At 43.7% G+C, this 21,501-nt stretch overlaps 1 protein-coding gene across 1 annotated transcript; it reads left to right on the top strand.

The window, feature by feature from the left end:
- Positions 1–2,300: 2,300 nt before the first annotated feature.
- LOC148135720 (putative G protein-coupled receptor 139) lies at positions 2,301–6,462 on the top strand. The gene is made up of 2 exons (XM_087984318.1): positions 2,301–2,367; positions 5,600–6,462. Exons 1-2 carry the CDS (start codon positions 2,301–2,303, stop codon positions 6,460–6,462), a joined length of 930 nt encoding a protein of 309 aa, XP_087840444.1.
- Positions 6,463–21,501: the final 15,039 nt, after the last annotated feature.

Here is a 21,501-nt window from a genome sequence, read left to right on the forward strand (position 1 = left end):
AGGGTCGCCATGCTAAAGGAAATTGCCTGCAGTTAGATCCAGGTATTGGTGTATAACCAACAACATAGTGGGGCTATTATATTCACTCGTGTGCAGTTGCCCTGAGGAGGTGATGGGAATAGATTCAGTGTGGTGCAGGGAACCGGCGGTACTCGTACCGAGCAAGTTCCAGGATTTTAACCCAGTGACACTGAAGGAGCAGTGATATAATTCTGTGCAAGAATGATGAGTGAACAGGAGGGGAACTTGTCGTGGTTGATGTTCTCAAGCAAATGTTATCTTGTCATTATAGAAGGTCGTGGTCATGATTTTGTATGGTCATGTCAAAACAGTCTTTTAAACTGTCTGCAATGCATCATGAGCATGGAATTCATTGCTGAAACAAACCCGGATGATGACGAGTTTCTTGTGCGCTGGTGAAAATGCAGTCTGGACAAGTGGGGAGGTTTCAGTCAAAACTTGTGACTTAGTCAATGTGGAATACTATTGAGGTATCATAGGTTGCGCAATGTTCTAAGAGTCTGAACTGCTCTTCGAGCTGGTGTACGTGTCTGAGTAAAAACACGTCAGCTTCCGCTCAGTGTCAACCCCCACTATGTTCTTCCTGGAGATAGGGAATTCATGGATAACCGGGTAAGTGTCATGAAAGGCTGGGAACATAAAAAAAAAACACGTAGAAGCAAGAATTACATGTATAACGTCTTATGTTTGTAAACATGATTTGGAGATGCCGGTGTTGAACTGAATCTGTTCCCATCACCTTCTCAGAACAACTGCCACACCAGCACACGAGTGAATATAATAGCCCCACTATGTTGTTGGTTATACACCAATACCTGGATCTAACTGCAGGCAGTTTCCTTTAGCATGACGACCCTTCAGACATCAGAAATAGTGGACTGAGTTGGCGAGTTTGGTGATGAATGAAAGTTAAAAATCACACAACACCAGGTTATAGTCCAACAGGTTTAATTGGAAGCACACTAGCTTTCGGAGCGACGCTCTTTCATCAGGTGACAATCGCCTGATGAAGGATTGATGCTCCGAAAGCTAGTGTGCTTCCAATTAAACCTGTTGGACTATAACCTGGTGTTGTGTGATTTTTAACTTTGTTTGTAAAGGTATAATCATGCGTGCGTTGGATGAACAGGTACATCACAGCATTCAAATCAGAACCAGACAGTCATTCAGAGAGATTACAAATCATCACGATAGTCCAAGGGGGTGGGGGCTACTCTCTCGAAACATTTATGAGACATTTACACTTAAACATTTTTTTCCTGAAGCACAGGCAATTCACTTATTTATATCGTTGAGTCATTCGGTGGAACCCAAAGAGTCGAAGATATTGGCAATACGTGAACAACCATATAACAGAGTACTACCATTCTCACAGACCATGGTGTAACTCTGAAGCATAGGGACTGAGAGCTTGGCGAACGTAACTTCAACAGGGTAGAAATGAGCAAGAAACACAAAGAAAAGTGACTGAGTTAGTGGTGGAGAGATGAGGAGTTGTGCGACTTACTCGTCAGGTCTGTCACGAATCTTAAGAAGACCTTGCAAATGGCCAAAATCTGCTTTGCTCACTTTGATTGTGTGAAACACTGTTTACAACTAATGATAGCGGGACACGCCTGTCCTCAATCAAACAGACCTGTGTTTGTCCTCTGAAACTCATTCATTTGCATTAGATTAGATTAGATTGCTTACAGTGTGGAAACAGGCCCTTCGGCCCCAACCGACCCGCCGAAGCACAACCCCTCCATTCCCCTACATTTACCCCTTTATCTAACACTACGGGCAGTTTAGCATGGCCAATTCACCTGACCTGCACATTTTTGGACTGTGGGAGGAAACCGATGCAGACACGGGGAGAATGTGAAAACGCCACACAGTCAGTCGGGAATGGAACCCGGGTCACTGGCGCTGTGAGGCAGCAGTGCTAACCACTGTGCTACCGTGCCGCCTACAAATTGGATGGTGTCACAGTTTCCAACTCTGTTTAGTTACTTCACGTAATCAGTGTAATGCATTCATAAGGGAGTCTTAGTTTTTCCACTTTATTCCCCAAGCTAAACATCTTTCAGAGTCAGAGGAATACGTCAGCTCTCGTCATTTGTTTGTTCCAAATTTTCAAGAAGGGGGAAAAGAAAGCACTTTAGAATATTGTGCAAAACGAATGTCCCCGTGGAGCTACTGATGAGAATAAACTTAAGGTCCTGGTAATCGGTCATCACAGAATCAAACTGAAAGGGTTCGCCTACAGAAGCAAAGAGACACCTTACAGCGCACTGAAAATGCACGCTCTGATTCGAACAGTGAGGAAAATATTCTATGTGGTCGTAGCTGTCATTGGCTTGCCTGGTGAGTGAAGATAGTCACTGAGGCTGTTAAAATCTGTGCCTGACATAGCTTTTGTGATTGTCCAGTGGGCAACAATGTTACCTGCAACAAAACATTGGGTCAAATATCCCGGAGATAACGCTGTAGTTTCGTCTTGCTGCTTCCACTATTTCAATCGCTCCCCACTATATTATTGCACACAGTGTTGGACCGTTCCATGAGGACCAAAATCGCCGATGAATATTATCTGAAGGACTATAGTCAATTGTGTAGAAATTGAATGGAACGAAACTTGGATTTTATGTTTCTAAATTTAAGAGACAGAAACGCATTTTTAAAAAAAAAAGTTTCAAAAAGAAGCATTTCGAAGAAAACTCATGGATTAAAAAATAAAACAACCGAACATATTCTGGCTGACGCACTGGCTGTCTGAAGACAAGTGAATGAAAGAAGCGAGTACATTTAGAGACAATGAGGTCAAGAGGCAGAAGAAGTCCTTAACAGCAGAACCCCAGTTTACGGGTGGACTGCAGAATTCGCTGGTTTGGGCGGGTATCTGCGGGGCGGTCTTGCAGTTGCTTCGAAGAAATACAGGAACAGAATTTTGGATGTGGGTTTGAGACAGGCGATGAATCTCTTTCAGGCACATGATAAAGGAACGCAACGCAAGTGATCAGCAGGTTTCTTCAAAATTTCAGAGAAAGATGCTGTGGAAAGCAGACACTGCTGTTTGTAGAAATTTGCCAATGTAGGAAACCTATTGCAGTCAGGTGAAATGAGTAAGAAGCTTGAGCTTGGATAGAGTAATTATCCTTCATTGAGGTTGGAATATTCTGAAAATTATTGTTCAGATTATGTATTGATTCTTTTGTCTGATGTTAGAATTACATGCATTTCGCAAAATTCTTCTGAAGCATGGTACAATTCATGTACTGTCTCTGTCTCTCTGTCTCTCCACTCCCCACACCGTCTCTCTCTCTCTCTGTCTCTGTCTCTCTGTCTCTCTCTCCACTCTCCACACCGTCTCTCTCTCTCTCTCTCTCTGTCTCTCTGTCTCTCTCTCCACTCCCCACACCGTCTCTCTCTCTCTGTCTCTGTCTCTCTGTCTCTCTCTCCATTCCCCACACCGTCTCTCTCTCTCTCTCTCTCGTGGAATGATCTTTTCTGTTATGTTTTTAAAACTACATTGCCAGTACATTTTGAGCAGATCGAGTTCCTGAACTCCATGGCAACCAACTCAAAAGTAAAGGTACTGGGCAACAAAAATAGGTGTCACTCTCTGAACAGACCTTTGGTTATAAAACCGGAAGACTTCTACAAATCATAATGAAGCCTTGGGTATAGCTGTAAAGTATCGAGCCCGAGGGCCTGAGGGAGACAAATCTTTGAATTTCGCGTCACGTGCAGACAGGGTGGTTAAAGAGGCGCGGAACAGGCTTGCCTTGAGTTTGACGAAAGGAGCTGGGATCTTATGTTGAGCTTACACAGCACGTTGCTGTGGCATTTTCTGGAGTACTGTGTCCAGTTATGATCGGCTCATGATTGGAAGGACATTGTTAAGTTGGTGAGGGTTTAGGAAAGATTTGCCCGGATGTTGTCGAGAATGAAGTGCTTGGGTTAGAAAGAGAGGCCGGAGAGGCGTAGCCAGTTCGGGCGTGACTTTTCAGCGGTTCATAAAAATTCATTGCCCCGCTCACCTTAATGAGGGCTATAATTAAGGTCAATGGCGGGTGTCTTAACCTGACAGTGAGAGATTTCACGACATTCCGCCTATAATTTGAAGATGTGAGCGGAAAGATTTCAAAGGGGCTTGAAATACATTTTTTTTGTACAGCGAACAATTCGTATGTGAAATGAACTCCCGGAGGAATACCGGAATACTTCCAAAATACATTTTGTTAAGTGCATGACTTAGAAATGTTTTGAGTAAAAATGGCCAATTTTGGGCAGATGGCGTTAGTTTATTTTGGTATTGTAGTCAGAATGAACTAATTGGACTGAAGATCCTGTTTCCATGCTGTATGACTCTGTGAATTCATCAGTACTGCCAGCGAATGATATCACAGAAGAAAGTGGAATGGTCCACCTTAGTCCAGTGACGATATATTACGGTTAGGATCTGTGAGTCAGGAACTGCTCTGAGGCTGGGTACCTGCATAGATTTGAGAAAAAAAACTGTTCCATTTGACTGTATGTTTACCTCATTATCGATTTATATCAGTGAGCTTCACCAAATGTTATGTCTTGCAGTAAAGTTATATTCAGCATTTCCTGGAGCTGAGCTATATATTTCCCCGAATCCAGGCTTGAAAGCTTGAACTAAAATTGGTCTGAATGAATCAGGTTGTTTCTGATCTGCCTGTGCATTTATTCCTCATTCAAACTCTTACTGAACACTTTCCTCTTGTGAACAGCAGTCTTCATGCATATGTTCCACATGTATTAATACTGGAGGTGTGACTTTCAGTACTGTGTTGATTTACTTATTCATCACACAACTAACTATTTTAACATGTCTGTGCTTTGGCTGAAATTTCTCGATTTGACTGAAATTGTGAAAGATTGTGATTACGTGATATTAATGTTGTAGTATATACATCACGGAAGCTTGGCATTTGAGCCAACCGTCTCTAACAATCTTAAATCTCCACACAGTCATCTATCCATTCCACGTCTTCCTGGACACATATGAACACATCCTGCCATTTTTGGTTGTCTCTTGCAGGCTGCTGACCCTCTCTTAACCGTGTTTTATAATGCTTAGTCCCCTCAACATCAATAGTTCGTCAGCCTCAGAGCAAATGGCACATACCTTTTTGTTGTTTCTAGTATGTAATTGCTACTGTCTGCTATTGTTGAGAGTAGGATTGCAATTTCTATCGAAGGGAGATGTCTGGGGCTTGAGGAAGAGTACTCGTTTTGTGTAGAATGCTACAACTTCAGGCTTTGGCCTTGCCTGAACTAAAATTGGTCTGAATGAATCAGGTAGTTTCTGATCTGCCTGTCCATTTATTCCTTATTTAAACTCTTACTGAACACTTTCCTCTTGTGAACAGCATTCTTCATGCTTATGTTCCACATGTATTAATACTGGAGGTGTGACTTTCAGTACTGTGGTGATTTACTTATTGATTACACAACTAATTATTTTAACATGTCTGTGTTGATGAAAACGAACTCTTACCACTTAGCCTTAGTAATGGAGAATGTTCGTCTGCATTGATCATTTTTACCCCTTCTCCCTCTCTTACAGTCAATTTACTGACGGTTGGGATCCTATTTCGGGGTAACTGTGGTCTCTCGTCCTGCAGCAGGTGCTACCTGCTGGCCATGGCTATGGTGGATCTATTGTTCGTTATTGCTGAGATCATACTCGAAAGAATCAAACATGATTTTTTCCCACCATCATTCTTGGAAATTACCCCTGTATGTAGCGTTCACTATGCTCTATGCCGTCTACTCACAGACTTGTCTGTCTGGTTCACTATTGTTTTCACCTTTGATCGATATATCACCATTTGTTGCGAGAAACTGAAAACCAAATTCTGCACTCAAAAAACTGCAACTGTCGTTCTCGCAACAACCAGCAGTCTGTTTTTTCTAAAAAATATCCCTATCTACTTCAGATTTGAACCTTATGAGATTATTAACAATGTACCATGGTACTGTATGAATTCAGATGCATACTATTATGACCCTGTGTGGAGAGGATTTAACAACTTTGAGAAGATTCTAACACCAGTATTCCCTTTCTTTTTAATTCTGTTCCTCAACGCTCTGACAGTCAAACACATTTTAGTGGCCAGTCGAGTCCGGAAAGGTCTGAAGGGTCAGAGTAACCGAGAAGATTCCAGCGACTCAGAGATGGAGAGTAGAAGACGGAGTATAATTTTACTCTTCGTCATATCTGGCTACTTCATTTTTCTGTGGCTGTGGTATATTTTATATTATTTCGATGTTGATGATCTTTTAGGTAGAGATGGTAAGTACATATTTAAGCAATTTGCATACATGCTGCGGAATTTGAATTGCTGCACGAACACCATCGTCTATGTGGCATCTCTATCCAAGTTCAGAGAGAAGTTCAGGAACCCACTGGACGTTATTTTTGCATAACTGATTCAACCAGGTAAAAATTAAAGCAACTGAGAGCCATACTGAAAGTGGTCGATCACACACAAAAAAAGTTAGCCTGCTGGAGTAAATAAACACCACAGAGCTGTTCTCAATTGGCAAGAGGAGACATGCAGTTGGAGAATCTGAATAATATTGGCAAGCATTGTTGGATGTCGAATAGTGCAGTCTCAAAGAGAAGAGGCGGCTTTCAGATAACCTGAGATAAATGAAAATGAGGAAATATTCACGTTAAGGAGCAGCAGAACAAGGGCAAGTAGCGACACACCGAGATCCTTTGGAAACAAATACATAAGAAATAAAAGTAGTAGGAGTCAATTCAGCCCTTTGTAGCTGATGCAGCACTCAAAGAGATCTTGGCGGATCACCTGAACCAACACTGCTTTCTTGCTGCATCTCCAATTCAACTATGGAAACTGAACAATCTTAGTGTTGAGCTGAAAATAGTGAGTGATAGAAATAAGCGGAGGTGTCAGACATGCCAGAGAAAAGTCAGCAAAGCGCAAGATCTGAATTTCAGTTGAGCACTGATAAAAGTTAGCCTGCTGGAGTAAATAAACACCACAGAGCTGTTCTCAATTGGCAAGAGGAGACATGCAGTTGCACTGTGGGCGGCACAGTGGCACAGTGGTTAGCACTGCTGCCTCGCAGCGCCAGAGACCCGGGTTCAATTCCCGACTCAGGCGACTGACTGTGTGGAGTTTGCACGTTCTCCCCGTGTCTGCGTGGGTTTCCTCCGGGTGCTCCGGTTTCCTCCCACAGTCCAAAGATGTGCAGGTTAGGTGAATTGGCCATACTAAATTGCCCGTAGTGTTAGGTAAGGGGTAAATGTAGGGGTATGGGTGGGTTTCGCTTCGGCGGGTCGGTGTGGACTTGTTGGGCCGAAGGGCCTGTTTCCACAATGTAATCTAATCTAATCTAATCTAATCTAAAACTGGGTAAAAACAATGACTGCAGATGCTGGAAACCAGATTCTGGATCAGTGGTGCTGGAAGAGCACAGCAATTCAGGCAGCATCCGACGAGCACCAAAATCGACGTTTCGGGCAAAAGCCCTTCATCAGGAATATAGGCAGAGAACCTGAAGCTAGGGGAGGGTGGGGGTGGGGAGAAAGTAGCATAGAGTACAATAGGTGAGTGGGGAAGGAGATGAAGGTGATAGGTCAGGGAGGAGAGGGTGGAGTGGTTAGGTGGAAAAGGAGCTGGGCAGGTCGGACAGGTCAAGGGGACAGTGCGGGCTGGAATTTTGAAACTAGGATGAGGTGGGGGAAGGGGAAATGAGGAAGCTATTGAAGTCCACATTGATGCCCTGGGGTTGAAGTGTTCCGATAAAACTGGTAGATAGAAAATCGAAGTGCTTCATGCAGGGCAGGGCAGGATCGATAGGTTCTTATGCATTTGCACTATTTTACGTCTGCCAAGGGAAAGAACGATATTTTTTGAGCAAATTGAATGCTGTGCACAATGTAAATCTTTGAACTGGCGTTGAGTTAATTAGACACCAAATAGAGGCGTCAAGTCTATAATTCTAGTTTCAAGATAAGGGCTGAGAGTCACTGGGAGCTAAACTCGGCACTTCCACCCACGTCACGTTGATCCCTGTAAATGGGTTCAGGGCGTATCACGTGCAGACCATTCTTATTTGAGCGGAAGGAGAATCGATGGTGACCCCTTCGCATTTGTTGTTTGCATCTTCATTACATTCATGTGTACGTCCCCATGTCAGTCTCATCAGTGAAACCTTCATCCATTATGTTACGTCCCCCAGCCTCGAATATTGCACAGCTTGGCCTCACACATCCCACACGATACAAACTGGACATGAGCAAAATCACAGCTGTCTGATCCCCAGGTCACACCACCTCCCAATCATCAGACCTTCCTGTCTGCTCGATGTCCATTCTCAGACATCTTGTTAACTGTTAAGTCGAATTACGTAGGCTTACACTTGTTCGCCAATCTTTCCTTAACACCCAACTAATCTTCTATATCCCGATTTGTGATAACCGCCTCCTCCACCCATTTTGCTTATCCTTATCTCTTTACCTGCTTTGGTCTGGCAGGTCCACAGATTCTGTACACATGGTCAAATTCTCATCACTGGAAATTCATACAAGACTATAGCTTTACCATCCGAGGTAATACTGCATAATCATGAAAAATTCCATAACTTTAAACCCTCCTAAACCCCTTCTGTTCCCAAGTTTCCATCGTGCCGACACCTATTCATAATCTCGAAACATCTCCAGCTGCTACTATCGTCCGTATCTCCATAAACACCACGAATTCCCGAAGTACTCACTTTCTCAGTAACACCCCACAGAACTGAGAATGCTTCTAATCTGTAAAACCTCATCCACCTGCAACAACACATAAAATAACCTTCCCTGCTTCCGTAGAATTCCCTACCTCTGTGAACTCGTCCATCCATGCATGATCTCCGCATTCCTCTAATCACTTCCAGACCCAACGGTATTCCTTGCTTGTGCAATCTTGTTAAGGAAAGTAGCACTCACGGACATCAAAGGTTAATCGGCAGATACAATCTTCCCAATATCTTCTATAAACTCAGGATGTCACTGTCTATGCACCCTTCACTCTCCCCTACAAAACTGATCATCTTTGTGCCCTACTTGAGCCACTAATGTCCGCTCTATCTTTGTACCTCCCCTGATATACGATAATCATTCCTTCCTCTGTAAAACTCTCAATTTCCTCCAGCCGTTCTGGCAGCTATGACACATTCTAGCCTGTCTAAATGTCCCTCTTTGTGTATCCATCCATTCCAATGTCCAACGACTTCTGTAAGTCCTTCAGTCCCTAAATGTACTCTTAACAGTACAATTTCCACCAGTTGCGACGTCACGACTTACCTCGAACCGAATAATTTGCTCAGCCCTACAGGTGGCGCAGTGGCTCAGTGGTTAGCACTGCTGCCTCACAGCGCCAAGCATCCGTGTTTGATTCCCGCCTCCGGTGGCTGTCTGTGTAGAGTTTGTACGTTCTCCCCATGTCTGTGTAGGCTTTCTCTCAGTGCTCTGGTTTCCTCCCACAGTCCAACGATATGCGGGTTAAGGTGGATTGGCGATGCTGAAATGCCAGTAGTGTTTGGTGCATTGTTCAGGGGAATGGGTCTGTGTGCGTTAATTTTCAGACGGTTGCTATGGACTTGTTGTGTGAAGGGCCTGTTCCATACTGTAGGGATTCTAATCTAAATAAAACATCGTCTAATTGTCAAAATGGTGCCAATCACTGTGCCCACCAACAGCTCTACACAGTTTTGATCACTCCTATAACCACTATAACTGCAGTTTGTGCATGCATCAATTTAGCGTCTCAATACTTGTGGTTGCTGCTGTTATGCAGGCCGTTTCCGTGTAATACTCACTGCAGACAACTCTTTGCAGACAGCTTCACTGGATTCCCCACTGCAGATTTCTCTTGCCACATTGCAACACTATGATGTTGACTCAGGCCTCTCCTTGTGGACTATTTTATCGTAATGCTAACTGCAGTCAACTCCACACAGGCATTTCCATCTCGATTTGACTGCAGAGCACTCATCCCCATCAGATTCCCTAATCCGTAAACGACAGGGCACTCTTCCCAAACATTTTCACCACGATTAGACACCAGGCCACCCACCCCAGTCCCAGTGTCTTCAGTTGTGATGTCGATTGCTGGCCCTTCTTCCCAGACTGCTTCACTGAGATGCTGACTTCAGGCGACTCACCCTCGACCGATTTAATGTCAGGAATACTTGAACTCACTCTTTCCATCCCTTCTCCCTTCTTTGCTCACTGCCGACCACTCTCCTCAGGCTGCGACACTGTGAAGTTGAATTGAGGCGACGCTTTGCGAACTAAAACTCTGCATTGGTCACCGCACAGCATTCTTCCCACTTCTGTTCCTCTCTGATGCTGAGTGCAGGTCACACTTCAGAGACTGCTTACCTGAATTCTGACTGCAAGTTGCTTCTTCCACCTGGTTCCACTGCGATGCTAACTTCCGGTCCATGTTCCCAAACTGCTTCGCTGACATGATGGCTTCACGACACTCTTTCTGAATTGTTTCACTCTGGTGCCGACTTCAGGTAACTCTTCGTACACTGTTTCACTGAGTTGCTCACTGTAGACATTCCTTTCTGAAAATGATCACTGCTATACTGACTGAAGGCCAATACTTCCAGTAGTTTTCCTTGTGTTTCTCAGAGTGCAACTCCCAAACTGCTTATTTGTGCCGTTCACCTTAGCCCACGCTTCCAAGCTCCTCCACTGTGATGCAGACTGCAGGCCACTCTGTCCAGACTGTTACCTTGTGATGAAGAATGCATGCTGGAAACATAGATTCTCGGATGCTGCCTGACCTGCTGTGCTTTTCCATCAGCACACTCTCGACTCTGATCTCCAACATCTTCAGTCCTCACTTTCTCCCTGTTTTCCTGCGATGCTGATTTCGGGTCACAGTTACCAGTGTGTCTTACTGAGATGCGCACTGCACTTCACCCTTCCCAGGCTAATTCGCTGCAATGCTGACACTCGGCCTCTCTTCCTAGACTGATTCATTTCGCTATTGACTGCAGAGCATTCTTCCCAGATGGTTTTACTGCCAAGATCACTGCAGAGCACTTTTTGCAGACTGCTTCAATGCGATGTTGATTTCCGGTCACTTCTTCTGGGTGTTTTTACCAAAACTTCCCCTGCACATTCCTCAGCATTACGGACACCACCCTTCAGATATTTCTAATCACGCCACGAAACATCAATAAGCAGTTGGAGACAATAGACACTGCAAAGTGGGCGGCACGGTGGCACAGTGGTTAGCACTGCTGCCTCGCAGCGCCTGAGACCCGGGTTCAATTCCCGCCTCAGGCGACTGACTGTGTGGAGTTTGCACATTCTCCCAGTGTCTGCGTGGGTTTCCTCCGGGTGCTCCGGTTTCCTCCCACAGTCCAAAGATGTGCAGGTCAGGTGAATTGGCCATGTTAAATTGTCCGTAGTGTTAGGTAAGGGGTAAATGTAGGGGTATGGGTGGTTTGCGCTTCGGCGGGTCGGTGTGGACTTGTTTGGCCGAAGGGCCTGTTTCCACACTGTAAAGTAATCTAATCTAAAAGATTACCGGCCCTGACAGCCGTTCCAGAAATAGTACTGAAGAGCTTGCTGCTCGCCAGGCCTGCCTGTTCCAGCACAGTTACATCTGTGGCATCCAAGTGACATTGGAGCAAATTGCCCAGGTAGGTCCTGTGCAAAATAATACAGGATAAATCCAGAACAGCCAATTACCGCCCCATCATGCACACTTGATTATCAATAAAGTAGTGGATGGTGTACATCAATAAACTGGTAACTGATGCGCAATTTCCTTACAGTCTGTTTTTAAAGATGCAGTAAAGTGTTGAAGTCCAGAGGGGAGACGAAGCTTGGCATCAAGGCTACATTCGACCCACTCTGTCATCAAGGAGCTCTAGCAAGCTCTATCAATTGATATTGGATCAATATATTCACTGATTGGAGTATGGAGGAGTAAACTTTCTGTGCTTCAGTTAAATAGGGCCTTGGTGCGGCCACACCTTGAGCATTGTGTGGAGTTTTGGTCACTTGTCTGAGGAAGAAGTCATTGTGAGAGTCCAGCGAAGGTACACCAGACTATTTCCCAGAATCGCAGGGCTGACATCTGAGGACAGATTGGATAGACTGAGATTGTACACGCTGGAATTTAGAATAATGAGTAGTGATCTCATACAAACATGTTTAAACTGGACAGGCTAGATGCGGGAGGAATATTCCTACTTTTGTGGAAGTCCAGAACTAGGGTCACTGTCTAAGAATAAGAGGAAAGAGATGAGGAAAACTTTCTTCACTCAATGAGTTCTGAGCCTGTGGGATTCTCTCCTGCAGAAAGCTACAACGGACAATTCATTGGATAAATTCAAGAGAGAGCTCGATGAGGCCCATGCAGCTAAAGAGATCAAGGCGTATGGAGAGAAAGAAGGATTGACATGTTGAAATTGCATGATCAGCCACGATCACAATGAATGGTGGTGCAGGCTCGAAGTGCCGAATGTCCTTTTACTGCACCTATTTTCTGTGCTTCTATGTTAATGTGCCTGGCAGACACGAAGATGGTGACGGTTGTTTGAGGTCAGTCGTCTCAACTCCAGGAGGTACTCAAGGTAGCACTCTCGGGGCAACAATCCGAAGCTGCTTCTTTTATTGCCTTCCCTGCAACATATTTTCGGAAGTGGGGATGCTCACAGATGACCTCACAGTGTTCAGCACCATTAGTGACTCTTCAGACACTGAAGCAGACCATTTTAAAATACGGCATAATCTGAATAACATCTAAGCATGAGCTGACAACTGGCATGCAACATTGGCGACACATAAAAAAACCCAGCTATGAACATCACCAATAATACCAATCTGACTGCTGCCCTTTGATATTCAATGTTTAATTCATTAACTGTACTGAATCTCTCACGGTTTAATGCCTGGGAGTTACCATTGACCACAAAGGCAACGGGAGACACAATATAAACAGAATGGCCGCAAGAGAATGTCTGATGATCGGAATCCTGTGGAGAGTAAGTCGATACTTGACTCCACAAAACCTGCCCAGCATCTGCACGACCCAAGTCAGGACTGTCAAGGAACACTTCCCACTTGTTAAATGGGTGCTGCTCCAACAATGCCAATCAAAGCTTGGCACCATTCCGGATAAAGCAGTCTGCTTGACTGGAAGTATATCCAAGCGCATCTTCTCCCTCCACAAGAAACGCTCAGTAGCAGCAGTGTGTTCTATCTGCGAGATATACTGTAAAATATCACCAAAATCCTCAGAGTGCACCTTCTAAATCCACGACCATTCCCATCTATAAGGACAAGAACAGCAGATACATGGGAACACCAACACCTGTAAGTTCCTCTCCAAACCTCAGAGCATTCTGACTCAGATATGTACCTCACCTTCTTCACTGGCGCTGGGTCAAAATCCTGAAATTCCTTCCCTAATGGCATTGTCGATTGACTCATATCAGATGAACAGCAGCACTTCAAGGAGGCAGTTACCATAACATTCTTATGTGAAATTAGGGGAAGGCAATATGTGCTGAGTAAGAGACGGACAGATAACAAAAATGAAAAAAAAAAGACCACTCTGCATCTATTCCTAGTCCTTCTTCCTCCATTCTCTATTCACTTCATCCAGCCCACTCGTGATGGTAAAAGCCAACATCACCTGTCCTCTCAGCCTTCTTTGTTCGAAGGAGAACTGTCCCAACTTCTTGAAATTACTCTCATATATGGCATTTCTCATTTGTAAAACCATTCCTGTGACCTCTCTGCACTCTCTGTAATTCACTCGCAACTTTGCTATAATGTACACAATATGCCAAACGAACCTTCCCAAATATAATGAGCAAATACATCATCATCTCCTTGCTCTTGTCATCCACATCCTTTCAACTAAGTTCAGAACACCATATATTGCATTAACCGCTCTCTCGGTTCTGCCACTAGCACTAATCGATGTGCTTATTCATACATGTCGGTCCCTCCTGTATACCCTTTGATTTGGACCCTCGAATCTATATTGCCATTCAAATTTCCTCCAGCCAAAATACATCATCTTACCCCTGTCAGCATTTAAACTCATCTACCAACTCTCTGCCTACGCCACTAAATTCTCAATGTAATTGTCATGTTCCACATTGACCTCCTCACAGTTTATCAAGTTTCCAAAATTTGTGTCATCTGTAACTTGGAAGTTGTCGAATGCATATCAAAACCTAGATCAATAATGATACCAGGAAGAGCAGTTGTCCAATATCGACCTTTGGATAAATCGTTTCGAATCATTTCTCCAAACCCAGTAAAACCATTGAACATTGACATATAGAAAGTTCAAAATATGAACAACAGTACGTCATCGAAAACGTTTCCATTCCCTGATCCGACGTTTTCCCCCATAACATTTCAACCTATCAGCTGTAAGAACTGTACCTAAATATTTTTGGAATATATTCAAAGTTTTGGATTCAGCCGTTCTCTATGGTAGAGGATTCCACATTCCTGAAGAAGGGCTTATGCCCGAAACGTCGATTCTCCTGTTCCCTGGATGCTGCCTGACCTGCTGCGCCTTTCCAGCAACACATTTCCAGCTCGATTCCACATACTTACCTGTTTCTGGGCACAGGCATTTCCCTTCATCTCAGTTTGAAATGGTCTGTCGCATATCATTGGAATGTGCCTCGTGGTTCTGCGTCATTATTCTCAGTTCCCCTTACACGACCAATTGGCATCCATGACGATGCTGTCTTTTCTATTTCATGAAAAATAACGTTGCGTGGGAAAAGAAACTGTTACTTTCATCTGTGTGAGAGGTGTGCTACTACTCAGAGGTCTTGGAATGTTCTGCACAAATTGCACACTTGTATAGCTTGGTTGACAGCGTTACAGAAGAAGTTTTGCTTCAATGAGTTAAGGATGTGTTGTGCCAAGTTTCTCGGTAGCTGTGCATCATCTGCTTCAAACACTACGTTGATTTCAATGGGCATTATCCACTGAATAATAACCAGAAACGAACGGATTGAGTTGAAAATAATGTGAGCTGGCGTTCCTTTCAAGTAATGCTCACTCTGAGCCGACCTTCACCGGATTCTTACAAGAATAGGAATTGCAGAAGGAAGGATGCCGATGGGAGTGAGTCATAGCATCATAAAAAAGGTCCTTTGATCCATTCTGTGTGAGCTCAGCTCCATCATAGTCTCAGCTTGCACACCTCTTACGAGGAGAAATTAGGGAGGGCAGATTCAGGAGATCAGAATCGAGAATGTGGGGCTGGAAGTGCACAGCAGGTCAGGCAGCATCCGAGCAGCTGCCACATTTCCTTTCGATTCCTGATGAAGGGCTTATGCTTAAAACGCCGATTCTCATCAGATGCGTCGTAGCCTCCTGCGCTTTTCCAGCTCCATACTCACCCCCTCCCCTTACTCACAAACTAACTTTAAACTGGTTTACCTACATCTAGCCGACTCGGCCATCAGATAGTTCCATTGCTCTGTTTACTTTGCCTTGTATTCATTGAAATTTAGAGAGTCCACGCACCTGATTCTCCCAATCTCCAGTGAACATTTTCCTCAGCTAAATAAATCAAAGAACTTGTGTTGCTGAAGATCTGAACAGATAACAGAAATGGCTGCAGGAATACAAGAGTTCTGGCAGTGTCTGTGCACAGAAAGCATAGAGAATATTTCGACTCAACTCATCGTTGTTCTGAGGAAGGGTCGTTTGAGTAAATACATGAACTGTGCTTGTTCTCCACAGATTTTCCAGGCTGACAGAGTTTCTCCAGAATTTCCACTTTTGTTATAATCCGATGTGACGAAATCTGTCTTCGGATGTCAGAGCTTCAATTCCAACAATTGGTCTTGTAAACCTTTGTCGCCGAACCTCCAGAGCGAGAACGGTCCTTCCGATGATATGGAAACCAAATTTCACACAGTACACCTGGAGTTGTCGCAACAAAACTCCATAGAATTGTAGCAATACATCCATTCTTGGGTTTAGAGTCTTTTCACAATGAAAACCATCATTTGGAATTCAATTGGGATAACTGCCAGTTTGACACACTTGGGCAGGGCAATGAAGGGGACGGAATAGATGATAAACAGCGATGAATAGGTGATGAACAGCAGTCATCTGGGATCTAAGTATTCCCTGGAGGTATATAAGGGATATAGGCGTTTACTGAAGCAGGAAACCAGAAGAGCAAAAAGGGGGCATGAGAGAGTATTGGTTTAGAAGGTAATGGTGAATCCAAAGAGGTACCTTAAGTATATTAAAGGGAAAAACACACTGACCTTCATCACTCAGGGCACTGAGTGCAGAAATGGGAAGTTACTTTGCCCTCCTGAATTACGGTGGTGAGGCGACGCTTGTAGTATTGTGTCCATTTTTGGTCACCTTGCTATTGGAAGGATGCCACTAAACTGGAAAGAGAGCAGAAGAAATTTACAAGGATTCTGCCTGGGCACAATATTCTGAGCTTTAGGGACAATTCAGACAAGTAGGGCTTTTGCTTAGAGCTGAGGACACTGATGGGGGAGCTTATAGAGGCGCATAAGCTCACGCGAGGCATGGATAGGGTGAATGCACTCATTCGTTTTTCCCAGATTTGTGGAGTCATGCCCCGAGAGCATCAGATTGAGATTAAAGAAGAAGGTATAGAAGGGAACCTGAGGGGCGACATCTTTTCACAGAGTGTGGCACGCATATAGAAAAAGCTGCCCGTGGAAGTGGTTGAGACAGAGACGTGAACACCATTTAAAAGGTATTTTGATAAATACATGGATAGGAAAAAAAGTAGAAGGCTATCGGAAAAGTGCACAGGAATGGAGTTAGCCTGGCTGGGCACTTTGGTCGGCATGTACTAGTTTGGACCAAATAGCTTGTGACCGTGCTGTAGGTCTCTAAAATAATGAGTCTGTTAACCAACTCATGTATTTTAAAGGCTGGGAGGAAATGATTTCACTTTGTGAAATGTTGGTTATGACACAGCTATTCTGGAATTCGTGTTATAGGAGAGATGTGATAGCACTGCAAAGGGTGTGGTGAAATGTTGGCTGCACGGGACAGTTTTAATTATAAAGAGAGATTGGACAGGCTCAGGTTGCTTTCCTTGACGCAGTGGAGATTGAGCCGGGCCATGAATGATGCATATAAAATGATGAGGCGCACAGGTAGTGTGTACAGGTGAAATATTCCCCCTTGAATGAGGGATGAACAACAGGGTGCCAAACAATGGAGTAAGAGGTTCAGAGGTTATACGAGGAAAGGTGTATTCACCCGGAAAGTGGTAGAAGTCTGGAACGTGTTACCAGTTACAGTGGTAGAGCCAAACGTCCCAAAAAAAAAAAAGAGTTGATTTTTAATGTGCACTTGTGATGCAAGGACGGAAAGGGTTATGTGTAAAGGTTTGAAAATCAGTTTACCCTAGTTCGGTGATTGACTTTGACTGGCACAGCCTGGACGAAATAACATCTCTGAGCAGAAACTTGCTTCCATACGATTGTGAAGAGTTTTTATAATTTCAGCATATATGAGGAGCTTACAGATATCTCACAATTCTAAAGAGAGGAATACCAAATAAAACTCATGGATTAATCTCGCGCAGGTACATGGACATTGATGTCTGACGTGTTCATATTCCCAATTACAATAGACTCCTCACCCTTGCAATGCACTAAAACTGAAGGGAAATGATGGCTTGCAGGATACCATCCAAATGAAGTTCATTTGCCAGCAAATGCATTATGGTATGGAGCATGTCATGCCCCCTCAAGGTAGCCCAGGCCGTAACTTATCAATGTTTTTATTTTTTTCAATACCTCTGCGTAGGATATTGAAGAAGTCACGCAGCTTGTCAATCCCCTCGCTTTAAAACTGCTGGGCGGCACGTTGGCACAGTGCTTAGCACTGCTGCCTCACAGCGCCAGAGACCCGGGTTCAGGCGACTGACTGTGTGGAGTTTGCATGTTCTCCCCGTGTCTGCGTGGGTTTCCTACGGGTGCTCCGGTTTCCTCCCACCATCCAAAAAGATGTGCAGGGTCAGGTGAATTGGCCATACTAAATTGCCTGTAGTGTTAGGTTAGGGGTATGGGTGGGTTTCGCTTCGGCGGGTCGGTGTGGACTTGTTGGGCCGAAGGGCCTGTTTCCACACTGTAATCTAATCTAATCTAAAACAAACCAGACTGTATTTAAACAGTGCAGTTGAAGCTTTAAAAAAGACAATAGAAATCCGAATGACTTAACTATTTGAAAACCCAACCGGTATGATATCACATCTTTACGAAGCTGCTGCAATTCTCATAGCATCCCATAAACACACCTCTTGGTTAATGGTATATAAAACAACAACAACAACAACAAAAACTGGTTTTCCAGGCAGGTGAGCTTTCAGAGAGAAAAGGAAAGCCTGAAATATCTGTTGAAGCATGGCGTCTCTTTTCATTGTAGGTCAGGTGAATTGGCCATGCTAAAGCGCTCGTAGTGTTAGGTAAGGGGTACAATATAGGGGTATGGGTGGGTTGCGCTTCGGCGGGGCAGTGTGGACTTGTTGGGCTGAAGGGCCTGTTTCCGCACTGTAAGTAATCTAATCTAATCTAATCTAAAACCTTCTCTGCTACCAGCCAGTTTTCTGACTACCCTGCTCAAATTCAACCCAACGAGAAAAAGCCTGAGCTGGGAGAACAGACCGCCTGTCATTGCTGAAAGTAGCCTCCTCCAGATATGTCAGCACCTCTCCCTTTATGAACCCACTTGAAGAAAACCGAAGGACGACATAACCTTGTTAAAGGTGCAGCCTGGTCACGCCCACCATCACACAATCTCACAAAACTATCTCAATGTCACACTTCATTAAATAAAAGAGGGAAGTTCTGACTGGTGTTGTCACCAGTACTTATTCATAAACTAAGATTATATGAAAAAGAAAACAGTTCTTCCCATTAAGCTGTTTTGGGGCACGGCTCCATATTTGAAACAATTGATTCCCTGTTATGAAAATGATTGAAATGCAAATCATATTTAATTAGCAGTGCACATAAATTCCACGCAGAGCTTTATTTAATGTCCATGTTATGAACACGATTAAGCCGTCACAAGAAAGCTACAATAATGTTACCCAGATTGAATTGAAACGAATTTATTGTCACGTGTACCGAGACACAGTGAAAAACTTTGTCTTGCACACAATACAGGCAGATGTCACAGGTAAGTAGCATAGATAGTAAGTACTAGGTAAACAGCAGAAAAACAAAAACACAGGTGCAGGTGAATATAAAGAGTTTGTGAGTCTATTCAGTATTCTGACAACACTAGGGTAGAAACTGTTATAAAACTGACTGGTGCGTGTGTGCAGGTCTCTGTAACTTCCCCCTAATGGTAAAGGTTGTAGAGAAATGTTGCCAGGGTGGGATGGATCTTTGAGAATGCTGGCGGCCTTTCCTTGAGAGCGGGCCTGGCAGATGTAATCTATAGATGGGAGGTTGGCCTTTATGATTGTCCCTAAAATTTAAAAGCACCCTAAGTGAAGAAATGCAACATCCCCTCAACCCATATTTTCCGTTAGGAATGATGCGTAGTTGGAATGGGGTGGAGAATGTCAGCAGTCACTCAACCTCAGGTTACAATCCAGCATTTTTAGTTGAAATCACAACCTTTCGGAGCCTTGCCCCATCCTCAGGTGAATCCTCCTTCATTTGACGAAGGAGCAGCGTTCCGAAAACTTGTTGGACTGTCAGCTGGTGCCATGTCATATCGGACTATATTGTCTGAACCCTCAACTTCGGTCTGCGAGCCCTAGTTCAAGATTCTCCTCTCAAGGGAGAACAAACCTACCTTCGAAGCAAAGCTGGACATTTTTCCAAGAATGTTAGGCGTTTGAAAGACAATGTAATTTTTTCTCCATATAATCCACAAGTTGCTGACTTACACTTCTTAATCATTCTTCATTGGTCAACATTCTCGTCTATCTGCTTGAAATAGTGTGGCGACACTGTCCCCATAAAAGGCGCTCTCACTCGTGTCTCTTGCGGAGGTGTCCTGTCACATTCGTGCCAAAATGTCTCCTCAGACAGGCAGTGGGGTAAACAGCCGTGACGTTTCCCTGACTGATTTTTTTCAGTAAAATTAAGGAGTCATGAGTAAACGTAACAAGGCTCACGCAGACTCAACAGATTTTCTTTCACATAATCATTAATTTGGTTGCTTCTGGAGCTGAAATTTTGAGTCCTGTTGCTGGGGAGTTTTCTGGCTATTCACTCTACATTTGCCTCTTATCATCTTGTACACATCTATCAGGTCACCCTTAATTCTCGCTTGCTTCAAAGAGTAAAGATGTAGCCTCCTCAACCTCTCCTATTAAGACATTCCGTCCAATCCAGGCAGCATCCTGGTAACTCTCCTCTCCCTAAAATTTCCACGTATACCCCACAATGAGGCGACCAGAACTGAAGACAATATTCTAACTGTGCCTAACCAGGGCTCTTTAGAGCTGCAGCATAGCCTTAAACTGGATACATAATACATTAACTTGTGAAGGATGTCAATACAGTAAAATACCTTTTGTGTTGTATTCCAGCTGTGTTGTAAGAATAAAGTATGTTTTGCTGAAGGTTTCGTGGCGGACAAATTGAATCATATCTAAAACACAGTTCCTTACTCGTGTCATTTGAAAAATGCACATGTTCGGATCTATGCCACCCCATAATAGAGTTTGGCGTCAGGACTGGATGGGGTGGGGGAATTTTGTGGTCTGGTCTGCTCTCGTCCATAACAATAAAAATGACCAATAAACTCCTGCATTGAGACAAAGTAGTTCAGGCATACTTACATGACCAGAGCATAATTAAGGCACTGTTAAATTTTCAAAAAGGTCTCTCCCATTGCAAGTTTATTAAACGAATTGCAAAATAAAGCGAACCATTGAACAACGACCTGTCGGGCATTCAAGTCACATCTCGCATTAACTTGACAACAAATCTAAAAAAGCTTCTGAATGACTTTACATTTTTCTGCCTGCATGAATGCGACTCTTCGTAACATGAATATGGAACTGTATTTATTCCTGCTATGCTATAATATGAGAAAAATAACATGTATGAACCGCAGAAAAGTGAATCTGCAGAATATGCTAAAGAAAAATGTTAAAGACCCTTTGCTGCTCTCCATTTCCGTGTCATTACAATGAAGTTTGGTCTCCGGACCTTTCCATCTCTTACAGATTTGAAAACTCACTGCAAGTGTCTAAAGCAACAAAATGAAAACGGAGGGATGCAATGAAGTTATCCAAATGATTTACTAACACCCATCCAGGATCAATGCAGTAGTGCGGTTTTACACAACAGAACATTATTTGTTACGTATTCAGCTTCCTACATAAAGTAGTGAGGATTTTCTTTGAAGAAAAAGGAGGAAAACAGTGGTTGTTCTTGGAACTAATGCTGTGGTTCTGTCAGTGCAAT

This window comes from Chiloscyllium plagiosum, unplaced genomic scaffold (genome assembly GCF_037043375.1).
Source record: "Chiloscyllium plagiosum isolate Xiang-an unplaced genomic scaffold, Cpla_swu_hap1 HiC_scaffold_48, whole genome shotgun sequence".
NCBI classification, from domain to species: Eukaryota; Metazoa; Chordata; class Chondrichthyes; order Orectolobiformes; family Hemiscylliidae; genus Chiloscyllium; species Chiloscyllium plagiosum.